A 26,756-nucleotide genomic window follows, 5' to 3' on the forward strand; every position below is an offset into this window, starting at 1 on the left:
AGAAATGTATCCAATTGTCTGGTGATTATGTGGAAAAGTGAATAATGGTCGTTAAAGAGCACATTCTAAGGATTATTTCTGCGTTCGGTTTATTAAAATATTCCCATCCAAACCCAAGTAACGAAGGTGGAGGCGTTACTTTTCATTCAAACCTCCTACTTGTTCAGGCCATGGTGGCGAGGTTATGTTTGTAACATTGTGATTGTTTTGTGTTTTGTTTACCCTGTACGCTGTTAATGTATGTAAATAAACAATTATTAAAAATGGGTCGGGACAACATGAGGATTCAGGGTTAAGGAAACGATGCATTTGATTCCGATGCCTTGCCCGCCAGGGTGTCTTCTGTTGCCCATCTGGGAAAGCGAGTCAAGCGGGGAAGCCGGTTGCTACGCAGGAGGAGTCCATGAATGAGTCAGATCTTTCTTTCGCTCTCTGTTTGTAAGATGACTTTGGGAGGGGGCCGGGCTTAAGGTGGAGAAAGGGGACCGGGAGCGCCCGTGGAGCCGCCACACCGCTCCTGAAGCCGAACCGGGAAGGATGCAGCACCACCAGAGCCGGATGGAGAGGATGGAGAGCCCGCGGCGCCTCCCCCGATGGGAGTGGGAGCAGCCCCAGAGCCCGCGCGGTCCCCACGTAAGGCGGATCTCCCATTGAAGGAGAGGGGGGGAGCCTTTTGTTTCCCAAACTGCCCCTAAGGGAGGAGGAAGAGCGCGGGTCTAGGTAAAGCGGGTGGGAAGGCATTGCCCATCCCATTGGACTCCCTCCTCTAAGCTATTGTGGCTTTTAAGACTTGGGGAGCGTGTGGCCACACAGCTTGGTTATTTTTGCACAAAAGCATGAGTGGGTGGGTCGCCTCAGCATCCCCTCCTTGCCCCCATTTCCGAAAACAAAAGCCTTAGAGAGACGCCTAATAGGCAGCCCAGACCCCTTCCCCATCCCCAGCCCCCTCTGCTTTTGCCACAGCCCTCTGCACCTGCTCAGGAGCACTCTCATCCTCTGCCAGGGTTCCAGTTTCTCCTCTTGTTGGTTGTATTGTCACTTTCAGCACCAGATGTTTCTTGGGTCAACTTTTTCTCCCTCCTTTTCTCATTCCCAGCTCAAACCTGAGAGCCAGGAATGCATTACTGCTTGAGACATTACTAATTCCCTCCCCAGTATTTAAAATATTCTCTATCCGCACCGTATTTTCCACTACTGTTTTTCTTTAGTGGAAAATGTCATTTGTTTCCTGTGTATGCCTGTGTGTGTTTCCTTGCGATGGGTTATTTTATGATAGTCCGGCCCCAATATCCACTTCGGGATGTTTTCCACAACTTTGTGCAGATCTGTGAAATAATAATAATAATAATAATAATAAACATAATATTTATAGACCGCCCTATCTCCCCCGTGAGCCCCCAGTGGTTAAAGCGCTGAGTTGCTGAACTTGCAGACCGAAAGGTCGCAGGTTCAAATCCAGGGAGCGGAGTGAGCGCCCGCTGTTAGCTCCAGCTTCTGCCAACCTAGCAGTTCGAAAACATGCAAATGTGAGTAGATCAATAGGTACTGTTCCGGCAGGAAGGTAACGGCACTCCAGTCATGCCGGCCACATGACCTTGGAGGTGTCTACGGACAACACCAGCTCTTTGGCTTAGAAATGGAAATGAGAACCAACCCCTAGAGTTGGACACGACTGGACTTAGTGTCAGGGGAAACCTTTACCTTACCTTTTACTATCTCCCCAAAGGGGCTCAGGGCAGTTTCCAACAATATGGCAACCATTCAATGCCAAAAGAAAACCATACAGTTTACATCAGGACAAGGCACATCAAAAAATATAAACAACCTAACTGCAACTTAATAAACAAAATTACAACAAATAAAATAAAGACTAAAAAATGAAAATAAAAAATGAAACCATAGATCATTGCAAACGTTGTCGAAGCAAAGGACTTCAGGTCCAAGGAGACCATAGTGCTGTGGGACTCAGGGCATACTGTCATATTAATGCAGTTTTGACACCGCTTTAACTGCCATGGCTCAATGCTATGGAATCATGCGGATTTGTCATTTGAAGGGCAGAGAAGGCTAAAGACTTTGTAAAACTACTATGACTCTGGGTTGCTGTGAGTTTTCCAGGCTGTATGGCCATGTTCCAGAAGCATTCTCTCCTGACGTTTCTCCCACATGTATGGTAGGCATCCTCAGAGGTTGTGAGGTTTATATATCTGTGGAATGTCCAGGGTGGGAGAAAGAACTCTTGTCTGCCTGAGGCAAGTATGCAGGTTGCAATTGGCCAGCTTGATTAGCATTGAATAGCCTTGCAGCTTCAAAGCTTGGCTGCTTCATGCCTGGAGGCATCCTTTGTTGGGAGGTGTTAGCTGGCTCTAATTGTTTCACCTCTGCAGGAGTCTACCGTATACCATGCAGCTGTGGACAAGTCTACATAGGGACCACCAAACTCAGCAGCATTGCCCAGACATGAATCAAGGAACATGAAAAGCACTGTAGACTAATTCAACCAGAGAAGTCAGCCATAGAAGAGCACTTGATTAACCTACCTGGACACATTATATTATTTGAGAACACAGAAATGCTGGACCACTCTAACAACCACCATGTCAAATTACACAGAGAAGCCATTGACATCCACAAGCATGTGGACAATTTCAACAGAAAGGAGGAAACAATGAAAATGAACAAAATCTGGCTATCAGTGTTAAGAAAGACTAAAATCAGGACAGTAAATAAAGAATAACACAATGAATACAAGGGAAATCCAGACAGGAAACACTCAGGGCCAGCTAACACCTCCCAACAAAGGATTCCCCCAGGCAGGAAACAGCCAGGCTTTGAAACTCCCAGGCTGTCCAATGCTAATCAAGGTGACCAATGGCAACATTCACACTTGCCTCAAACAGACAAGAGTTCTTTCTCCCAACCTGGATATATAAACCCCACTTGCCTAGTTTCCAACAGACCTCACAACCTCTGAGGATGCCTGCCATAGATGTGGGCGAAATGTCAGGAGAGAATGCTTCTGGAACATGGCCATACAGCCTAGAAAACTCACAGCAACTCAAAGCCATGAAAGCTTTCAACAACACACTTAGGGAACATTTTCCACAACTTTGCGCAGATCTGTGAAACCTTGGATAATTACAAACACTGTCAAAGTGAGGACTTCTGGTCCACGGAGATCATTGAATTGTGCTGAAGGACTTAGGGTGCGCTGTCATATTGATGCAGTTTTGGCACCACTTTAACTGCCTCGACTCAATGTTATGGAATCTTATGATTTGTCATTTGGTGAGGCACAGAAGAAGGGTAGAGAAGCCTAAAGACTTTGTAACCTATGACTCTCATGATTTCATAGCACTGAGCCATGTCCATTCAAGTGGCATCAAACTGGATTAATTCTACAGTGTAGTAGATGCACTTTTAGAAAAGGGGATATGGATAAATTAAACCGCGATCCACAGATATAGAGTTCATACTGTATTGCCTTTCTCCGCAATGCAGGAAGGCAGTCTTGCAGAATTGGTGGACTCTTCTGCTCCTTTAGCTAAGCAGGAATGCTGGACATGTTCCCTCGGTGACTTGTTTCATTGCTGCCACTGCCAGGTAGACATGCCTTTCCTGTCAAGTCTGGATTTTCTGTGTCAAATCCTTGAAACCTAGTTTGCCATGTCTGACGTAGTTTCATATTGACGTGTCTGACATGGTTTCATACCGACACCGAACTTGGGAAGCAGGAAGCTCTGGGGAAACATCTGTGGATTGATTTATGACAAGAACTTTCCTTTGACCTTTCCTTGGAAACAATTTGCATGTTTAGGGCCCTGTGTCTGCTTGCTCAGAAGTTGAATCTTTTTCATGGAGTTGGAAGAAAGTCTTGGTAAACTGGAACGAGGAATGCAGGGAATAGTAGCCCTCTGCATTTTTATGGCTAGTCTTGTGCACATTGCATTGCAAAAATGTGAGTTGGGGCCACTTGCTTAAAAGGATCAGGGGAGTGCTCCAACAAGGGTGCAATCAGATCAATGCATAGACATAGCAACAGCAGCAGGGAACCTTGCAGTAAACACCTATTGTAACTAATTAATTCTACTTTCATCATCTGAGACATATCATGTGAGACAGTGAAGGGGAACAGCGGTATTAACACAATGTTGTAACACAGCAACATCATACATTAATGGCAGTTCACTGTAACGACCCTTACTTTTGTCACAGGATACTGGAAGATCCTCGACAGTTATATTTTTGGAGAGATATTCAGAGCATACTTTTGAGCACAATCCCACCCCCTTACCCATCACTCTATCCCAACATCTCACCCAAGTACAAGGGTTAAATGAAAAGTAATGCCTCCACCTTCGTAACTCTTCAACAGATGGCAGTACTGGTATGCGGCAGGTACTGGCTTGTTCAGTAGGCTCTCCTCTACAGTTCCATTTGGTGGGAAGCCTTAGCGTTGAACGGTTGTGTTGTTAAAGAGCGAAGTATGGAACCCTGCACAGGTCGGTCAATGCGACTTAAGCAATGTGCAGTCATTGAATTCTTGACAGCAGAAGGTGTCACCCCAAAGGAGATTCATCAGAGAATGCAAGCTGTTTATGGTGATTGTGTTGGTGTGAGTACTGTGTGTCGTTGGGCGAGTAAGTTTAAAGATGTTGAGGTGGGAACATCTGACTTGCGTGACAAAGAGTTGGACATCCTGTGACAGCAATCACCGAGTTTCACAAGCAAAAGGTTGACAGATTGATTCACGACGATCGTCGTATCACTCAGAGAGAAATTTCAAGCATAATCGGCTTTACACAAGAACATGTGGGTCACATTATTGCTTTGCTTGGCTATCAGAAGATCTGTGCACGATAGGTACTGTGAGACGCTGATTGCAGAAACAAAGTGTTGACTTCTTCCGTGACGGCTTCAGAAAACTTGTTCATCGTTGACAGAAATGTATCCAGTTGTCTGGTGATTATGTGGAACAGTGAATAGTGGTTGTTAAAGAGCACATTCTAAGGATTATTTCTGTGTTTGGTTTATTAAAATATTCCCATCCAAACCCAAGTAACGAAGATGGAGGCGTTACTTTTCATTCAAACCTCATATAATTGTCTTCCAGTGTCTTGGTAGTGGATCCATAAATGATTATAAAGATCCCTATCCCATAGGGGACTTTTCATATATATAACACTATGTAATATATATGAACAGAGAAGCTTCCCAGCAGGATGGTAACACATCTAGGCATCCCCTGGGCAACGTCTCTGTAGACAGTCAATTCTCTCACACCAGAAGCGACTTACAGTATGTTCTCAAGTTGCTTCTGACACAATAAAAAATGTAACATGATTTTTGTTCCTGGTTATAAATGTCATTTCCTGATTGGTTCTATCATTTAAAAAATGAGAAAAGTTTATTAAACTACAAAAACTTTGTATTTTGCAGGATATCTTGCAGCACATTTTGTTATAATTTTTCAATGAATGAATATCTGATCTCAATCAATTCAACATAATTTGTGGCAGCCACAAACACAAAGTTTCTTCTGGGGTATAACAATTACTTTAAAAGAAAGTACCACACAATTAAACAGGAAATAACATTTTCAAACCAGGAACAGAAAATACTTCATAGTGTAATTATAGCACTATGATGCCATTATAGCTGCCACAATTGTATCCTTTGGAATCCTGAGATTTGTAGTTGGATCAGATGCATTAGATGAGTTAAGAATTATTAATGCCCCTCCCTAAACTGAAAGTCTCAGTATTCCATATGATGTTGCCGTGGCAGTTAAAGTAGAACCATAGCATATTGGGCTGCTGTGAGTTTTCCGGGCTGTATGGCCATGTTTCAGAAGCATTCTCTCCTTAAGTTTTGCCCACATCAATGGCAGGCATTCTCAGAGGCTGGGAGGTCTGTTGGAAACTAAGCAAATCATGTTTACATATCTGTGCAATGTCCAGAGTGGGAGAAAGAACTCTTGTCTGTTTGGGGAAAGTGTGAATGTTGCAATAGCACTATTATTGTGGATTGTGAATGGGTCCCAAGTGAATACTGAAAAAGCAAAGAACTCAAGTTTCTTTCCAAGACACTGTTTTCTTGAATGTAGTAGAGTCTCATGGAAAAAAGAAACCTACCAAGTATTACTTAGCTGATTGGTAGAAATATTAAATAGTCAGGACACTTTTTGCTAAGCAAGCACCCTGAAATTGGTTGTAAGTATAGCCCCAAACACCCTGATTACTAATGTAGTCTGTTCATTACTAGCATAGTCTTCTCAAATAGGATTCAGCAAGTGCCAAAAGATTATTATGATACAATACATCCCACATATCTGTGGGGGATATGTTCTGAGACACACCCATTACTGTGAATACCTGAAACTGTGGATAATCATAGAATCAAAGAATTGGAAGAGACCTTGTGGGCCATTCAGTCCAACCCCTTGCCAAGAAGCAGGGAAATCGCATTCAAAGCACCCCCGACAGATGGCCATCCAGCCTCTGTTTAAAAGTCTCCAAAGAAGGAGCCTCCACCACACTCCAGGACAGAGAGTTCCACTGCTGAAAACATCTCACAGTGAGGAAGTTCTTCCTAATGTTCAGGTGGAATCTCCATTCCTGTAGTTTGAAGCCATTGTTCCGCTTCCTAGTCTCCAGGGCAGCAGAAAACAAGCTTGCTCCCTCCTCCCTATGACTTCCCCTCACATATTTATATGTGGCCATCATGTCTCCTCTCAGCCTTCTCTTCTGCAGGCTAAACATGCACAGCTCTTTAAGCTGCTCCTCATAGGGCTTGTTCTCCAGACCCTTGATCATTCTAGTCACCCTCCTCTGGACACATTCCGGCTTGTCAACATCTCCCTTCAATTGCGGTACTCAGAACTGGACACAGAGTGATTCCAGGTGTGGTCTGACCAAGGCAGAATAGAGGGGTAGTATGACTTCCCTGGATCTAGACACTAGATCCCTATTTAGGCAGGCCAAAATGCCATTTTTTTAAGCTGCCACATCACATTGTTGGCTCATGTTTAACTTGTTGTCCAAGAGGACAACGATCCACGGATAGGTTGGTTGAACTGTAGTTCCACATCTCAAAAGCTGGATTGTAGCATACTAGAAGAACCAAAGATATGTCAATTTCTCAGAACCTGAGGCAAAATGTTTATGACTGGGCAATCTACCTGAATGTGAATGATGAATGTGGGGTAAAAACTGGTTGAGGGACTTCACTTTCTTCCTCAGACGGGTGTTTATTGAATGTGGGACTTTCCATTAGCTGCCAAGAACATGCATGCACTCATGCAATAAATATAATCTGTGTGTAGAAGAGGATCTTATCCGGTTCAGTGCTGGCAGAGCAAAAAGCCCCAGTACTTTAGTTCCACCATAGAATCCAGGCAGTATCTGAGGGTGGCTCATGAAAGTGGTGGAGCTGTTCACAAGGATGTAATATGAACCAATCTCGTTAAGTGTTCTGTTTTCTGTACAATAAGCCAGAGACTGATTAGCAAGATTTTTTGAGTAGCTGATCTGTTTATAAAGAAAATGCTCCCATTTTGCAGTGACCTCAACTTAGTGTATAATGAGACTTAATTCAGAACAAAGATTCATAGCCTTATGTTACATTTCTCCTCTCAAGTACATGATGTGCTAATCGCTTTTGAGAGAAAAAAGGTGTTGAAGAGCAAGGCTATCCATAAGTAATATTAACAGATCTAAAATTACTAATCCCAAAGGGGTGGTTGCCTACATGTTTTCTATAGCTGCTCTTTTGTGAAAGAGAGGCAGTTTATTGAAATGCATTGTCTTCTTAAGTAATGCTATAAATTCTGTGACTAAGTCCTGGCACTAATTAATCCTTTGATGATTTATTTTGCTACAAATCAAGATAGTTACTGACATTTCTTCTTTTGATCTCAAGATAACTTCTCAGGAAAAATGCATAAAAGATAAAAAATACAGTACAGCAGTTCTGCTGGAGTTTGGGATTCCAAGACTCCCACAGATGACAAAATCTGTAGATGCTCAAGTCCCATAATAAAAAGCGACACAGTTAATGATGTCGCTTATATAAAATGGCAAAATCAAGATTTCATTTTTGGATTTTAAAAAAACAAGCTGTGAATACAGAATTCTGACTGTATAGTGAATTTTACAACTATGCAGACCTAAAGTATTTTTCACAACTGCATTATATGTGCAATTCCTACAGGATTTCAGCACTGATACATTGTTGTTCTAACTACTTAAGGCTGAATCTACTCTGCCATATAATCCAGATTATCAAAGCAGATAATCTAGGTGCCTTATACACTGCTATATAACCCAGATTATCAAAGCAAGTAATCCAGATTATCTGCTTTGAACTGGATTATATGACCCTACATTGCCATATCATCCAGTTTAAAGCAGATCATCTGGAAATTATATGGCAGTGTATATGGGGCCACAGCATTGTATTAGCTAAGTAAAAATCAAGAGAACTATTGTCAGCCTTCCACATTCACTGGGAGAAGGTGATGCAGGCTGCAGGGATGCAGGATCTCAAAAGTGAAAAAACTGATCAAGAAAACATTTTTTGTAATCTGAGAGAACACCTCTTTAGGAATCTTGATGTCCTCCAGTGTAACTCTGCGATCAACTTTGGTGGGACATTGACTATAGAATAGTTCTGGAAGGCCTAAAAATGCCTATAGACAACTCCATAGTCAGCTTCTGGGAGAGGTGACTATAAAATCTCATTAGAGGATGTTAGGATTATTGGAGAGACCATATTACTGATTATCTGTGAATAATCATATCCACAAATGTCAAATCCGCAAATGTGGGGGACTGACTGTACTGGAAATAATTATGCCCATTTCCCTATTTCAATATAATAGTTTTGTTGATTATGCCAACATAATCTCAGAGGTGATCCCACTGTAGAACAATCTGTATCCCACAAGTGCCACCAAAATATACGTGGAGAACTAAATACACAACAGTCCATTGCAAGAAGAACTGGTACTCGAAATGGAGAATCGTGATAGCTAGAGTAAAAGGAAAAAGAAAATATAAAGACTTGAACCATACTGTCTTCATGATTGAGCAATTAAAATAATACTCAAATTGAGGGAGGGAAGGGAGAAAAAAACTGCTGGACACAAGTGATAGTTAAGTGTGGAACTGGAATTGGTAAGGTTAAGAAAATAGGACATATTAAATCGAGTGAAAATGTAAGTGGAATATCACTATCTGTTTGTTCTATTTAGCCTCACGGAATGGCTATCAAGATGTACATTACTCTACTTGTGTTATTATTATTATTATTATTAATAATAATAATAATAATAATAATAATAATAACTGCAAAAGGCCACCCTGCTGGGATCTGTGCGCATCATCCGAAAATACATCACACAGTCCTAGACACTTGGGAAGTGTTCGACATGTGATTTTGTGAAACGAAATCCATCATATCTATCTTGTTTGCTGTGTCATACAATAATAATAATAATAATAATAATAATAATAATAATAATAATAATAAGCAAGATATATGTGGAAATCCCACAAGAACTCATATGAGAGCAATACTCCTCTTCCTGTTTTTTCCCAAATCCCCAACTACTAGCCTCCAGAATGAAGCTGCCTGTGATCCTACAGGTAACCTGTAGACCTCCTGAAGTCTTTTCCTCCATGAATTTGTCTTACTCCTTTTGGTTTTTTTCAGCTTTTCAGAAAGATTGTAATTGGTGCTAAATGTAAATGTATTGACACCATTGTAGAAAAATGTTAATCTGGTCTGAATCTTTCAAGAATTTCTGATGTGTTTACACTAAGCTGTTGGAATGGAATAGCTAATAATGCATTTCTATGCATGCATCACGGCAAAATGCTTTAAAAACACATAAGTATGTGCCCTTAAGGAAGCAGCATAGTGCAGTGGTTTGAGCATTGAACCACGTCTTCAGAGACCATGATTCAAATCAACCTCTCTCAACCTCAGAGGAAGACAAAGGGAAAGCTCCTCTGAACAAACTCGAGGTCCTTCCACACAGTCATATAATCCAGAATATCAAGACAGATTATCCACAATATCTGCTTTGAACTGAGTTATCTGAGGCTGAATAAAATCCCCTTCCTCTTCTGAAGAAGAAGAGGAATCCCTAACAAGTCTTCTGTGTGCCCAGGGGGGAGTTTCTAATCCAGTATCAGCCACTGACTGAGGTTCCGGGTTTTAGCCTGCCACTTTTGGAATCTCGCTTGCTGAGGTGTTCCTGCGAAAGGAAGCCATTTCTTGATTTGAGGCATTGGCTTCTGGTTTAGATGAAATGGCAGGTTATGCGCGCTGGAAATTAGGATCAGAAACATGTAATTTAGAAAAGTTTGAGACCAAGGTTCATCCCTGTTCATTTTGAAAAAGACCATGGTGTGACGTTATGGCTGAAGAGCCTTACATTAACAATGGCTGGGTTTGCTTGATACAAACCACTGAGGGGACCTTGTTTTGTCATTTAAAATCAGGGTTCTGATACGTCTCGTCTGATTGTTTCTACTACAAGTGGGAATATGCAAACAAACTAATCAAGTAAAGCACACATATTCCTTCCTTGGTGGACATATTGTGATGTCCAAACCTAGAATTCAGAATCCAGCAAGTCAGAAATAAACCAGCAACAAACTGTGAGTTGTTCCTCAGGTTTGTTCAGACTTCAAAGATGGGGAGGCAGGGTTTTTTTCTGTTTTATTATTCTGGCAGTCTTAAATGTAAATGCAACCTTAGTTCCTTGTTCAAAGGGTCGAGCATCATTATTCTCTCTCTCTTTAATGCTTGATGTTTAGTACCCTCCTATACAGGGCTTGTGTCTTTGCCCAGACCTCCTTCTTCTGAGTTTGTGAAACATTATTTCACTTCTATTATGCGTATTTTAAGAAGTGATATTAGCAGGGGAAGGTTTCAGCCTGCCAGGTGCCTTCTTTCTTTCTGTGTATGGCCAACCTTGTCTTGCTAAACACAAGTCTAGGATCCCATCAACACTACCATATAAAATCCAAATTATCTGCTTTGAATTGGATTATATTGCAGTGTAAACTCGTATAATCCAGTTCAAAGAAGATAATTTGGTTTATTTGTTTTGATAATCCGGATTATACTGCAGTGTAGAAGAGATCTCAGATTATTCCTTCATCTCAGTAAAAGTTCAAATAATTTGCCAATTGGTTTAATGCTTCCAATGTTTTTTAAAACAATCTTCCAAATGAATAATCTTAAAATAGGAATACAGATTAACATTGCTTAGTGGTCTTATCCTATATTAGCAAATGCATGAAACAATCCAATATTGGTTCCATGTAATCTGGCTCTGAAACAACATTTACAGTGTATCTAGACTATTTCTGATACAGGGAAAATAAGAGGGAAATGAAAATTAATTGAAACTATGTATTTTGCACATTTACATGCAACCAGCTCTTTGGATAATACAGTGGTCCCTTAGTATCTGCTGGGGTTTCGTTCCAGGACCCCTATAGATACCAAATCCCTGGATGCACAAGTTCCGTTATATGCTATAGCATAATAAAATTGTGTCCCTTAAGGCAAAATCAAGATTTGCTTTTTGGATTTTTGAAAAATATTTTCACCCACAGACAGTTAGATCCATAGATAGATACTCTGGATACAGAGAGCCAAATATACTTCAAGAAACAATCTTTATACAGTATACTGGTCAAAGCTTAGTAACATTCTTGCAGAATGTATTGCATAAATGTTCCCTATGTGGAACAAAAATAAAAATTGGATTAATTTACAGGCAAGGTTTCTGGTGTGGGTATGATGTGATAATTGTTTTATTGCTTTGTTACTGTTATTTGTTTGTTTTATCGGGCCAGGCCCCATGTAAGCCGCCCCGAGTCCCTTCGGGGAGATGGGGCGGGGTATAAAAATAAAGTTATTATTATTATTATTATTATTATTATTATTATTATTATTATTATTATCTTCAGATACAGGGTGGGAGGCTGCATGGTGAAGTGGTTTGAGTTGGGCATTGATTACATACTTCAGGAGGGGAGTCCGATTTCTTGATAACAGGACTGATTCTGGAGAACAGAATTCAGGGGCCCTTCCGCACAGCCATATAACCCAGAATATCAAGTCAACAACAACACGTTTTATTGATTAGCACATTGGTCATATCAAAACATTTAACACATAGACATACAACATACAACCAGAAATTAAAATAAACAGTTATTCAGAAATAACTTGAACAACAAGTCAGATAATCCACAATACCTGCATTGAACTGGGTTATCTGAGTCCACACTGCCCTATAACCCAGTTTAAAGCAGATAATGTGGGATTTGATGCAGCTGTGTGGAAGGGGTCCAAGTCAGCCATAGAAACCTATTGGGTGACTTTGGACAAGTCACACAGCCTTAGCCTCAAAAAAACCCTATTATAGGTTTGCCTTATTGTTGTCATAAGTCATAAATGACTTGAAGGCACAAAACATAAATATTTAAATTAATAAATTGAGGAAATAAAAATTTCACAACTCCTGTGTGAAGTAGTCCTGTTACTATCCACAACTAACTTACATTCCATAGGTTTCAATAAATTTAGTCTAAATAGGATTAACATTGGATTTAACTCATTGTTTTACCAAACAGGTATATAATATTACCTTCCCACAGCTGAATTTAGTGTCAGGAGCCTGGCAGGACTGATAACTTGAAGGCTGGGTTGCTGACCTGCGTGTTGGTTCAAATCCAGTTTAAATCAGACAATCTGGAATCGGATCCTGGGATATAGGGCAGTGTGGAAGGGGCCATAGCAGGAGTTTGCAGCTGACCAGATATATGTAGGATTTCACTATGAACAGTTTTTACAGTAGTTGTCACGCAGTTATTTTACAAGAACTGACAAAAACTTATAGTAAACACAACAGATGAACAGTTTCCACTATCAAATAATACTCGACCTGATTTTTTATATTCAGGCTTCTCTAGACTGCTCTATATCCCAGGATCTGATACCAGATTATCTGACTTGGATTACATGAGTCTACACTGCCAGATAATCTGGGATAAACAGATCATTTGGAACCAGATCCTGGGATATAGGGCAGTGTAGATCCAGCCTCAGTTCAGTAATATGATTTTGTCCTTACACTGTAAACAATTCTTTTTGTCCTTACACTGTAAACGATTCTTTTAAACAAATACTTTTGTTTCAAGTTGTCATGAGACGGCTGGTCATTTTACTGTTGATATAAGGGATATATTTTCAAATGTGTTTTTGTACATTTTTGTATGTTTTTATGTTTTGGAAAATGTGGTAAATGTTACCTTGTGGTGACAACTAGCATTGGATAGTGTTTTTGTACCTTTGGCTGGATCTACGCTTGCCAAAATAGCCCAGTGTTATGTGATCTGGGGCTGCTGCAATTCAATATGCAAGCATCCCAGGAGCTTTTTCAGTGCCCAAACAACCACATTGGGTCCATCAGTGCCTAAGTTTCACCAGCCAAAAGCAGCTCCTCACAGAGACTTGCTGATGATGTTGCTTCTCTTGAGATCACAAGGCCATGCGACCAATAGAAGCAACATCACCATCAAGCTGCTGCAAAAGAGCTACTTTTAGCAAAGTGACAACAGTCTATTGGACAAGTGGATGCTGGATTGAGCCTGATCCAGGCCAGTTCTTCTGTCCATATCTTAAAACATTAGGATCACTCTGGAGTTTCCTGGATGCTCAGCCATGAATTCAATTTCCTCTTGTTCAAGATCAGAGCTTTCCAAACTGTGTGTCACAACACGTTAGTGTGTCAGCTGCAGTATGAAGGTGTGTTACACAATAAGAATACACCTCTGAGTCTCCCTGTCCCTTTCAAGCCATTTCTGTCTTTTAAACTTGTGACATGACAGTGACTAAGTCAATGGCAGCTAGAGAGACGGTGTCTGGCAACAAAAAGTGTAGCATGCAGCCATTGGGACATTAAAGTCATAGATCAAATAATAAGGAAGTCAGAGAGAATGGAGGCCTGGGAGGAAAAGGGGGGATGCCCCAAAACCACAAAAACAGATCTTTTATGATTCATTGAGAGGCTCTTACTTAATCCCAAGATATCTCTACGGAGATGATATGTACAATTGGAACATATACACATAAGACTACAGAAATCTATGGTATGATTTTGAAAGGTTTTGCCATTAAGAGACTCTAACATCTTAAGTATGCTAGACTGGAAATATATGTGTATATAATTTTTACATATTTGCAACCACAAGTATCCCTGTATTGCCATCACTTGCAGGATGTCAATATAACCTGAGCATCCCTTATCCAGAATTCCAAAATCCAAAATCGCCAAAACTCTAAATCGTCCATATGTGTGGCTGAGATAGTGATGCCTTTGCTTTCTGATGTACCCAAACTTTGTTTCAAGCAGAAAATTGTTAAAAATATTATATAAAATGATTTCCAGGCTATATGTGCAAGGCATATATGAAACATAAATGAGGTTCATATTTAAACTTTGGTCTCAGTTCCAAACTCCAGCTTTTTAATGTATGTATGTATGTATGTATGTATGTATGTATGTATGTATATATGTATGCATATTCAAATGCATGCATTCCTAAATCCTCAAAAAAATCTTAAGTCCAAAATAGCTCTGGACCATCTCAGAAGAGTGATATTCAATCAGTAATTAAATTCAGAATATTACATGCAAACATATATCAGTGGCAGTTAATAAGACTAACATAACTGCATTCTCCTGGAAAATGTTATTTCAGTCTCTATAGTTACTGTTCAGATTTATATACAGTAGACTCTCAGGCCCCTTCCACACAGCTGTATAAAATCCACATTTGACTGGATTATAAGGCAGTATAGATTCAGATAACTCAGTTGAAAGCAGATATTGTGGATTATTTGCCTTGATATTCTGGGTTGTATGGCTGTATGGAAGGGCCCTTAGTTAACTGGGCCTCAAGCAACTCGCAAAAAAACCAAAGAAATAATTCATAAAGTAATGTAGTATGTAGTAACCTGTTACATTATGTTATGCTTGTCTTCATTTCTCTTCATTTGCTTTTAATTACTGTATTTCAATATTAATATAAAGTGAAAAGCAGAGTTTATGATATGGTATAATATGTAGTGGAGCCCCGGTGGCGAAGTGTGTTAAAGAGCTGAGCTGCTGAACTTGCAGACCAAAAGGTCCCAGGTTCAAATCCCAGGAGCGGAGTGAGCGCCCGTTGTTAGCTCCAGCTTCTGCCAACCTAGCAGTTCAAAAACATGCCAATGTGAGTAGATCAATAGGTACCGCTCCGGTGCGAAGGTAACGGCGCTCCATGCAGTCATGCTGGTCACATGACCTTGGAGGTGTCTACGGACAACGCCGGCTCTTCGGCTTAGAAATGGAGATGAGCACCAACCCCCAGAGTCAGACATGACTGGACAACATCAGGGGAAACCTTTACCTTTACTATAATATGTAGTACTGGTTCAGCCTATTTTTAATAGTAACTCTCAAGCAACCAGAAACTATATATATATATATATATATATATATATATATATATATCTATATCTCCAGCATTTACCAATCCCATGGGTGCCAGTTAACTGAGGCCCCATCTGCACAGCCATATAAAATCTGTTTTGAACTGGATTATATGGCAGTGTAGACTAATATATTCCAGTTCAAAGCAGATAATCTGGATTATATAATTTGATAATCTGGATTATATGGCACTGTAGATCCAGCCTGAGTCTATATTTTAAAAATATACAATGTGACCTTTAGATCACATGTGAATTGCGTAATTTATTTATACTTGTGTACACATACTTCGAATTAATATTTAACGAGATCTTTCCCTTTCTAAGGAATCAAGGCTCTTTAAACTATTCATATACCTATCAGACAACTACACCAAAGTCAAATTAGATGAGGAAAGTCTCATAACCTTTTGATTACGTGTCAGTTGTGTAATTTATTTATGCTTGTGCACCCATGCCTTGAGTTAATATTTATCAAGATATTTCCTTTCTACCAGCTCATTTCCGTTTCTCTGTAGCTATGAGGTGCCATGTGCACAAAATCCACCTTTGACATTTGGATCCTCTCTTGTTTTGATTGTGACTGATGAAATCTGCATGAAGTTTGCAATGCTGGCAACTGATAGAAAGGTGTGGAGAACCATTGATATAAAGTGGAGAAATAATGACTAAAAAGAAAGAAGTTTCTTAACTGTGTACCCTATTTCTGTTAGTTTCAAGATAGCTATACTTCCTGTCATATTTATAGCTACAAACTGTATTCTGAGTGACATTTAACCTCCACTTATCCCAACATGTTATGTTTCTTTTCCATAGAGCCACAGGCCTTTGCTGTATCAACTTTACCATTTGTTCATTCCCCATCTACACTGCCATATAAAATCCAGATTATCTGCTTTGAACTGGATTATATGGCAATGTGGAGTCATATAATCAAGTTCAAAGCAGATAATCTGGATTATATGGCAGTGTAGCTCCAGCCTGAGCCATCCCATTAACATAAACATTTTGACAGTTTATTGGATCAGTTGCTCCAGAAAAAGGAGTTACTTTGAAACAAATTATGGAGTGACATTACAATGAAGACAAGAGGCCCATTTTTAGCACTATGATCCCACTTTGATTACTATTATTCCTTCCTTTGGATTTGCATGGATGTGTGGGTTAGAATCCTTTAAAACTTTGCTTCTAAAAGTGTGCATCCCGATCCCAAATGTTGTTCCGCTAGCTCAATGCTGGAGTCGCGAAAAATTTGGCAACAGCCAGAGATTTCTGAACCCCACCCATTTACACAAACCTGTTAGCAACAACATGCATGGTTTACGTGGACTCTGCAGAAAATGCTTCAGCTATGCTCCATAAAAAGGAACATCCGCCTCCTTAGCAAGCCTTGCAAATGTTGATTTATTAGCAACAAATGCTTGATTTTTATTCCTATTTTATATGCTTATACACCTTGGTTCATGTAAAAATTTATCAGGAGGAAAGGGTTGTGAGTGGAAAAAGTTTAAGAAGCTCTTCTCTAAAAGATGCATTGATCCTCTTATAGGTGGTGTGTCCCTTATCTGAAATAATTAAATACTCAGAAAATCCAAACCAGCTGAGATAGTGACATTTTTGTTTTCTGGTGGTTAAATGGACACAAACTTTATTTCATAGATTAACTTTATTGTCATTGTGCTATTGCACAATGAAATTAAATGCTTTCCCCAGCACACACCACAAAACAACACACCCATCCCTCCACACCCCAAACATCACCACACAGTCCTCAATACCACATCAATGTAAAAGCATGGAGTTGAGGCCCTTCTACACAGCCATATAACCCAGGATGTCAAGGTAGAAAATCCCACAATATCTGCTTTTAACTGGGTGATCTGAGTCCACACTGTCATATATCCCAGTTCAAAGCAGATGTGGGATTTTATTCAGCTGTGTGGAAGGGGCCAGGGATATAGGACCTGTCCAGAAGGGCCCTTAGTCTACAGTGGCCACGTAATGCCGTTTCATGGTGCAATACATGGCAGTATTAGGGCCTATTAGTGAGAGAATATCTTTCTAGGACCCTTTTTGCTTTAAATTTAGGGCCCCTACACACAGCCGCATAACACAGAATATCAAGGCAGAATATCTGAGTCCACACTGCCACATAATCCAGTTCAAAGCAGATAATGTGGGATTTTCTGCCTTGATATTCTGTGTTATATGGCTATGTGGAAGGGTCCGCAGATTTTCTGCTTTGAACTGGTTTATAAAAGGTAAAGGTTTCCCCTGACATTAAGTCCAGTCATGTCTGACTCTGGGGGTTGGTGCTCATCTCCATTTCTAAGCCGAAGAGCTGGCGTTGTCCGTAGACAGCTCCAAGGTCATGTGGCCGGCATGACTGCATGGAGCGCCGTTACCTTCCTGCCGGAGCGGTACCTATTGATCTACTCACATTGGCATGTTTTTGAACTGCTAGGTTGGCAGGAGCTGGAGGTAACAGCGGGCGCTCAAGCCGCTCCCAGGATTTGAACCTGGGACCTTTCGGTCTGCAAGTTCAGCACTTTAACACACTTCGCCACAGGGGATCTATATAGGGATCTACAATGATATCCAATCCCGAGGCCCCCTTCCACAAAGTGGAATAAAATCCCACATTATCTGCTTTGAACTGGGAAATATGGCAGTGTGGGCTCAGATAACCCAGTTCAAAGCAGATATTGTGGGATTTCCTGCCTTGATATTCTGGGATATGGGGCTGTGTGGAAGGGCCCTGAGAGGGGGAGAAAAAAACGGTGCTGAAGGGAGCACGCGTTTTCCCGCCAAGTGCTTTCTTCCTGAAGCGCGTGCCTGGCGAGCGCGAGAGGCGGCCGTTATTTGGAAAGGGGGGGGGGGGGGCAGAGTAGCCGGGGGCCCTGCGGTGGCGGCGAGGAGGAGGAGGAGGGCGAGGCGGGCTCTCCCTGAGGGGCGAGGAAGGCACCGGCCTTCTTCCTTCTCTGCGCCATTCCTCCCGCAGCAGACAAGGAGGAGGAGGAGGAAGAAGAGAGAGCCGGGCCCTTGTCGCGTCAGCTGCCTCCTGCCCTTCCATGCGGCCTACGGACGAGAAGAGAGGTAAAGGCAACGAGGCCTGGAGGGGAGGCGGGGTGCCTGCCTCTGAGGAGGGCCTTGTGTCGGGAGGGGAAGTGGGCCGCCCCTCCCGCCGTGGGTTCTCCCGTTGCCTGGGCAATGGGTGCCCTGCGTCACTGGGGCTGCGGGGAAGGGAGGGGTGGAAAAGGCTCTATTATCGGGGCGCTTTCATGCTCCCAGGCCTCCTCTGTAAGCAGCCAGCTTCTGTTAGATGGGCTCAGGGCCCTTCCACATCCATATAACCCAGAAGTTCAAGGCAGATCATCCTCAGTATCTGCTTTGAACTGAGTTATCTGAGTCCACACTGCCATATCATTGGGTTCCATGTGGATTTTCTACAGCTGTGTGAAAGGGGCCTCGGTTTGAGTAAATTGCTGTGTCTATATAGGACCTCATCACACTAGAGCTTGCGTCCACTTTAAATCCACTTTAGGGAGGGGGCTTTAAACAGCTCAGCCAGACAGGTCCTGGGCCTCACCAAACTACAAACTCCAGAATTCTGCAGGAGGCAGAAACCGGATTTAAAGTGGATTCATGCTCTAGTGTGATGAGGCAGCCTTCAAACATCCTCCCTCCCCTCTTCCCTTTACATTTAAGTGTGCTATGTTAAGGTCAGCTGCGTCTGTTGTGGTGCAGAACTATGCTGTAATACTGGAGCCCTTCCAGACAGGCCCTATATCCCAGGATCTGGTTTTCTGTTTATCCCAGATTATCTGACAGGAAAAGACAGGAAACCTCACTTGGAAGCTCCTCCTTTTCAAGGCAGAAAATCCCACAATTTCTGCTTTCTACTGGGGACCCTTCCACACAGCCATATAACCCAGAAGATCAAGGTAGGAAATCCCACTATATCTGCTTTGAACTGGAATATATGGCAAATAACCGAATTCAAAGCAGATATTGTGGGATTTCCTACCTTGATCTTCTGGGTTATATGGCTGCGTGGAAGGGCCCTGGGTTATCTGAGTCCACAATGCCATATATCCCAGTTCAAAGCAGAGCATGTGGAATTTTATTCAGCCCGTTTAACGGAATGGGCCCGTTTAATGCAGAAAACCTGGGATCATATCCTGAGATTTAGGGCCCTACTCGCTTTTATCTTGCTCCAACCATCAAACTGTATGTGATAGGGCAACGCGTGTATGTTTGTGTGCCCTTCCTACCTGTCTACGAAGCCTTTCATACAGTCATATAACCAAGAATATCAAGGCAGAAAATCCCACAATATCTGCTTTGAACTGGGTGATCTGAGTCCACACTGCCATATATTCCGGTTCAAAACAGAACATGTGGGGTTTTACTCAGTTGTGTGAAAGGGGCCTGGGGTCCGGATTATATATACAGTAGAGTCTCGCTTTCAGCAGAATGTTGGATAAGCGAAAATGTTGGATAATAAGGAGGAATTAAGGGAAAGCGTATTAAACATCAAATTACGTTGTGATTTTACAAATTAAGCACCAAAACATCAAACAAATCGACAGAAAAGCAGTTCAATACATGAAAACATTATTTAGTAATTACTGTATTTACAAATTTAGCATCAAAACATAGCAATGTATTGAAAACATTGACTACAAAAACACTAAAAGGCAGATTGCATTGGATAATCCAGAATGTTGGATAAGCAAATCTCTACTGTAAAACCCAGATTATCTGTTTTGAACTAGATTGTATGACAGTGTAGATCAGGCTCGGGCAAACTTCATCTCTCCAGGTGTTTTGGACTTCAACTCCCACAATTCCTTACAGCCAGTAGGCTGGTGTAGATTCATTTATAATCTGGATTATATGGCAGTGTCAAAATGGCCTGGGATTCACTAGCAATCTCTCATACAAGTACTATCCAGGACTGACCCTGCTTAGCTTTCAAGATCAAAGAGGATCTGGTGACTTTAGGATATGGCTACCCACATTATCTGTTTCGATAATCTGGATTATATGGCAGTGTAGAAGGGGTTTAGGATTCACTAACAGTCTCTCATAAAGGTATTATCCAGGACTGACCCTGTTTAGGGGATCTGGTGGCTTTAGGGCATGGCTAACCACATGATCTGCTTTGAACTGGATTATATGTCGACACTGCCATATAATCCAGTTCAAAGCAGATAATTTTGATTTTATCTGGCAGTGAAGATAGGGCCTCAGAGGTGGCATTGCCAGTTCCTTCCTCTGAAATATAGCCTACAATTATACTTGTGGGCTGTCTCCCATCGAAATGCTAACCAAGCTGACCATGCTTCCAAGATTAGAGTGGATCTGGTGCCCTTCGTGTATGGCTACCCTATGGATTTCATAGAGTTTTCTTAGGCAAGGAGTACTCAGGGCCCTTCCAGACAAGCACTATATCCCAGTATCTGATCCCAGGTTTTCTGCTTTAAACTAAATTAAACTGAGTCTGCACTCCGAGATAATCTGGGATAAACAGAAAACCTGGGATCACATCCTAGGATATAGGGCCTATCTGGAAGGGCTCTCAGAAGAGGTCTTGACAGATCCTTTCTCTGAAATGTAGCCTACAGATCCTGGGATTCATTGACAGTCTCATACAAGTACTATCCAGAACTGGCCCTGCTTAATTTCCAAGATCAGAGGGGGTCTGGGTTCTTTAGTGTATGGCTACCCCATGGATTTAACCATGTTGTAATTTAATCAATCCTCAGAAGTGGTTTTGCTGGTTCTGTCCTCAGAAATATAGTCCACAGCACCTGGGATTTGTGAGTGGTCTTCTGTTCAAGATTTCCAGATTAGAGGGGATCTGGTGTTCATAGTGTAGGCTACCCTATGGATTTGATAGGGTTTTCCTAGGTAGCGGGTACTTGGAGGTGGTTTTCCCAGTTGCCTAGTTTACATCAGACCTCACAACCTCTGAGGATGCCTGCCATAGATGTGGTCGAAACGTCAGGAGATAATACTTCTGGAACATGGCCATACAGCCCGGAAAACACACAACAACCCTGTGATTCCAGCCATGAAAGCCTTCAACAACACATTTGACAACACGGTTTTCCCAGTTCCTTTTTCTGAAATACAGTCTGTAGAGGCTGGTATATTTGTTTAGCCTGTCATCCATGTACTATCCAGGGACTGACTAAGCTTTGCTTCCAAGATTAGAGGGGATCTGGTGCTCATAGTGTATACCCTATGGATTTCATAAGAATAGAAATGAAAGGTTTTCATGAGATACATTGTGTCCACATACATTTCAATTCATGTATGTGTCTCGTATAAGAGGTTGGTTAAACCTCTGGTTTGCTAGTAAAACTGAACAATTGTATCACAAAATTATGCATATCTAAAAACGGTGTTATCAACATAAAATGTATTGAAACTTCTACTTCAGTTAAAGATACCAGATCCAGTGGTGGGGATATTAAGTGGCATCAAAGGATGGCTGCTTCATAAAAGCTTATTTCTTATGGCTGCAAGCAGTCTTCTACCTGTTATAGAGGTTGCATCATGTGTTGATTTTGCAGAAACTTGGCCTGACTTCTGTTACTTACAACAGTGCTCGTCCCATCCTTCCCAGACTAAATAACTCTTGCTGTTTAATCTAGGAATGCAGGAAAATGACGCAAAGGCAACACTTTTGAAAGTTGCAAGACGGAGGGAGTGGTTTGTTGGCATTTTGTGTCCATTTTTGCTAAGGGTGAGGGTTAATTTAGAGAGAAAGAGATTGTGTGTTTGCTTGTTGGCTAAAAATTCTTTGTTCAGACGTCTGATGAAATAGACTAGTCCATGGAAAACTGCACAAAATAAAATTTCACTGTACTGTATTTAAGTGCCTCAAGACTTTTTTTATATATACCAAAATGTTTCAGCTTCATTCCTAACATTTCTCTAAAAGACCATTTATGGGGGATAGTGTTTTATCAAAGACGGGTTCCAGAAAACTCAGTCTGTCCCAGTTTAATATAGAAGTCAGTTAATACAAGCAATATGAACTACCGGTACTATGCCAGAATGTAAATTATGCATATGCATAAATATAAGTAAAGTTTATATACCTCAAGTATAGATCTGAATGCCATTAGAAATTTCACAGCCAGAAATCTTGGGAGTTTTTTCCTCTTGTTTTTCTTAACGAGTAGCACACACTTTTCTCCATGTGGTTTTGTAGCTTCATTGCTGCTATGACCTTGCAAGGTTATCAAAACCTGGATTATGTGTGCAACAGATGCGTAACCCATCAGTTGCATCACTCAAAATCCCCCTTTCCAGGAAACTATCCCAAAATCACCATCTCTGTGAGCTAGGAGTGAGCTTGGGAAGAAGCTCTCTTCTCACCAATGGACCATGGGCTGCCATTGATTAATCAGGCCAATTTTCCCTCTCCTTAAAAAAATGCTTAATTTATTGAAAAGCTGCTTTTCTTAAAGAATACACAAAGTAGTATGCTTCTGGATGCCTTTCCTTTTTTCTAGGATTCTATTCACCATGTTGTATTTTAATCTGTTCTTCCCTGCCTTTATTCAGAAGGGAGAAATGGATACGAAACAACAGTGATTTGTATGTGTCTATGTGTCTACAGGCTACCTGCTTTCTTATGGTGACACCATTAATTTCATAGGGTTTACTTAGGCAAGGAATATTGAAAGGTTGTTTTGTTAGCTTCTTCTTCTGAAATATAGCCCGTAGCATCTGGGATTCATAAAATCAGAGTTGGAGGTGACCACATGGGCCATTCAGTACAACCCCCTGTCTTCGTTAGCAGTCTCCCATCGTGTTGCCAACCAGGACTTATCCTGTTCAACTTCCAAGATCAGATAAACACATTTTCAGATTTATGCTTTTATTGAATGCCATCCAAGGAAGTTTTGTTTGTGAGGCTATGGCTCAATATCATACATGAAGAACATTTGGATAGTTTTTAAGCCATTTCTATACTGCCTGACTGTCCTTTGAGATGGCTTTCAAAGTAAAATGCCATCAAACCAATTTAAACAATAATAGAAAACATTTAGATAGAGGCTAACCAGCAATTTCAAAAAAAGATTATAAAAAGACAGGTGGAATATAAGTATTTTCATTGCTTGCCTAAAAGTCAACAGGGATTAGGCTAACGTGTTATGCTTTGTGAGGAAACTCTATAACCTGGACACTGTCACAGAAAAGGCACTGTTCCACATTCTTATTAACTGAAATTGTTGCTGCTGGTGGGATACACAATAGGCCTCAGACAGTGAGTGTATTGTATTGCAGTTTCTCAAGTCGCTCCTGACATGAAAAAAAAAATCATCAGACTGATACAGGAGGAGGCAGTTTTTCAGCAATCTTGACCTCAAGACTTTTAATGCTGAAACAAAGCAGGAACCGGTGTTGTACACGACCACTGTAATATGGTCCAAATGAAATATGTAGCAGGAAGCAATCTAATTGCTCTATGTTGTAAAAGATACAGTACCTGAATGCTTTCAGAGCAACCTACATAGAGCATATTGCAATAATCTAGTTGGGAAGTGATCGAACCATGTGTCAAAAAGTGGTAAGATCCATCTTCTCTGGGAAGAATGTAGATGGCATCCCTTGAACCTGGCTTTTCCCTTCCCTTCAGTATAGGCGCTGGGCCGGGCCTCCCTATTATCCAAGAGATCCGGCTATCCGAGACGCGGCCCGCTCGTTATAACTCGGATAACCTGAACTCTACTGTACATACTCTACCATAAGTGAGAAAGAATTTTAAGGCACAGAATAAGAATATTGGCCATAGTACTTCGAATTTCAGCAACGTTTGAGTTCAGCCAATGATCGATTTGCAGCATCCAAGAACAAACAGTGGTTTGTTTAATGGTGCAGCCACCTCCAATCTTGCAAGGCAGCAAGGAAGTTGGTGGTTGACTTTCTCCATGCATCTTGTTCATGTTGTTAGGGTAAACAATACGCATTCATCAGAATCATCTAGCTGGTGTGTCTGCCATTCCCACAGACTTCATTTGGAGCTCAAATCAAAAGAAGCATGATAAGTTTTGTCTACAAAATGTTTTGTGAAAGTATCACAGCAAGTCATTGAAAGCTAAACTTCCCTCTTCTGAGGCTTAAATGCATTACTCTGCATGATCCTATTTCAATTTTCTTTTCCATTTTGGAGGGTAATCCTGTTTCCGAATAAGTACTTTTTGGACTACAACATAGTAGCTGGGAATTCTGAAAGTTGAAGTCAGAATAATTTTTTGAAAGTGCTCTGTTGTGCTGCTTGGTATACTTATTTTACTGCTAGAAGGAAAGATATATGGAAAGCTACTAAGAGTACAGTACTGAACAAGGCTTGGGATCTAGTAAGTCATGAGGTAAACTTGTGATTGCCCAAACCAACATAAGCATGTAATTGTTAATGTTTCAGCCTTTGCGCAGATGGTTGGATTTCAAAATGGACAGTGAGAGATAAGAGAGTCAAAGTCCCTGAAATGCTCAGGAAATAGAATTATCAGGAATATTCTGTAAGTGATATTATGTATACTAGAAATGTCTTACAAAAGGACTAAAATATATAAAAGTTTTTATATAATATGTATAAAACTGAGTCCACAATGTTTTTAATTTTTAGAAAGTAGAGATGTCTCATGCTGTTGATGTCTCAGAAATTGAGTTTTTGTTCAAAATACTTCCAAATCATCTAAACTGAAATGCCAGAACAGGTTACCTATGCCTTTTGGTTGTGATCACTCAGTTGTGTGTGTGTGTGTGTGTATGTGTGTGTGTGTGTGGTTATTGGAAGTTGTCATTGTATAACAAGCAGTAAATGCTCCTCAATAATTGAATATAGAAGTAGATTTCTTAAGTGTCTAAAAATGTATATATGTGCAAAGTTGAATGCTAATATGATAGAAATGAGTGTGTTGTAGTGGTTTTAGTGTTGTAACTGTGGCCTTGGAGACCAGGATCTGAATCCCTGCTAGTTCATAGAGATCCACTTGGTAGATTTGGGCTAATCACAGTCTCAGAGGAAGGCAAAGGCAAAAACCCCTTGAACAGTCATGGCAAAAAAACCCAAAACTTTCTGGTAGATTTGCCCTAAGTTGAAAAGTACTTTAAGGCAAACAGCAATGGTAAAGAATTTTCACATTCAGAAAATGCTAATTATCGATATTTCTGTAAGACATTTGCAGAAGAGGATTTTCTATTATATGTGGAAAATCAGACTCTGAAATTGATGAAATCCACCCCTGAACATTTCAATCTTTTGTTGTAAATGTTCAAAAATTTGCCAAGACAGAATAGTTCATTCCTCACATGTTGAATTTCTGCCTATCCAACTTTAAAGGCCCTTCCCACAAAAGAAAATGTGGATGCTGCGTTAAATATTATTTAGGTGCAAATAGCCTGCTAGATCATTTTGATGTTTCTTCTCTCCAAATGCAGTTTCTTTTATGACTAAAAATACTACCTTTACTTAGAAAATAATACTATCTCATTTTCATGTTTGACTTGGTTGTCAGGCAGTTGTTCTTAATTTGCAGAGGTTTAGGCACATTATTACTTAATGTTACATTCTTTTGCTCTTCTGGCATTAAAATTGTGCTATCTCTTTGCCCTCATATTTCACTTAAATTGATTTTTTTCTTATTATTTTGTTTGCTTTCTTCTGCTGAGAGAGTATGAAACTATTAGAGGGAGCAATTTATGAGTTAATCAAGACTCATTGCTCAATGTTGTGCAAGAGGAGGTGGTATAAATCGGGTGCAACTATTGATAAAAGCTAATATTTAATCCTTCATTGTGATGTAGAAGAACATAGAAGGTAAGTCGTCTTTGCACTATACTATACTATACTCTGACAATAATGTAGTCAGTGCTCATTAGAGACAGACTTACAAGCCACTTTAAACATCTTTGCAGAAGCATCTGAAAAGCAAAGGTGAACATCAAGAAAATCAAAGTGCTCTGCCAGCAGGCACCAATCAATCCCTCTGCAATGCCAGCAGTATAGCTTAATAGTGTAATGCTAGAAAATGTAAACAATTTCTGCTACTTAGGCAGACACCACCCCACAAAATGCCCAAAACAATACACTGAGCTCTGCGAATGCAGCATGTTTTCGAATGAAGTAGAGAGTATTTGAGGATCGGGACATTTGTAGGGATACCAAT

At 40.7% G+C, this 26,756-nt stretch overlaps 1 protein-coding gene across 3 annotated transcripts in view; it reads left to right on the forward strand.

Annotated features, from left to right (window-relative positions):
• Window positions 1-466: 466 nt before the first annotated feature.
• gne (glucosamine (UDP-N-acetyl)-2-epimerase/N-acetylmannosamine kinase) overlaps window positions 467-26,756 on the forward strand; it is a 52,693-nt gene continuing 26,403 nt past the window's right edge. Inside the window, exons 1-2 of one of the 3 annotated variants that reach the window (XM_062971562.1) lie at window positions 18,440-18,657; window positions 25,010-25,106. Coding sequence is in view for 1 of the 3 variants with exons in the window: in XM_003223320.4 (XP_003223368.1) it covers window positions 538-633 (96 nt within the window). In the remaining 2 variants the exon portion in view is untranslated. Of the gene's footprint in view, window positions 634-18,439; window positions 18,658-25,009; window positions 25,107-26,756 lie in introns of those variants that run through there. The other 2 variants (XM_003223320.4, XM_008114596.3) reach the window with 2 other exon arrangements.

The sequence above is a fragment of the Anolis carolinensis genome, chromosome 2 (genome assembly GCF_035594765.1).
Source record: "Anolis carolinensis isolate JA03-04 chromosome 2, rAnoCar3.1.pri, whole genome shotgun sequence".
Classification (NCBI taxonomy): domain Eukaryota; kingdom Metazoa; phylum Chordata; class Lepidosauria; order Squamata; family Dactyloidae; genus Anolis; species Anolis carolinensis.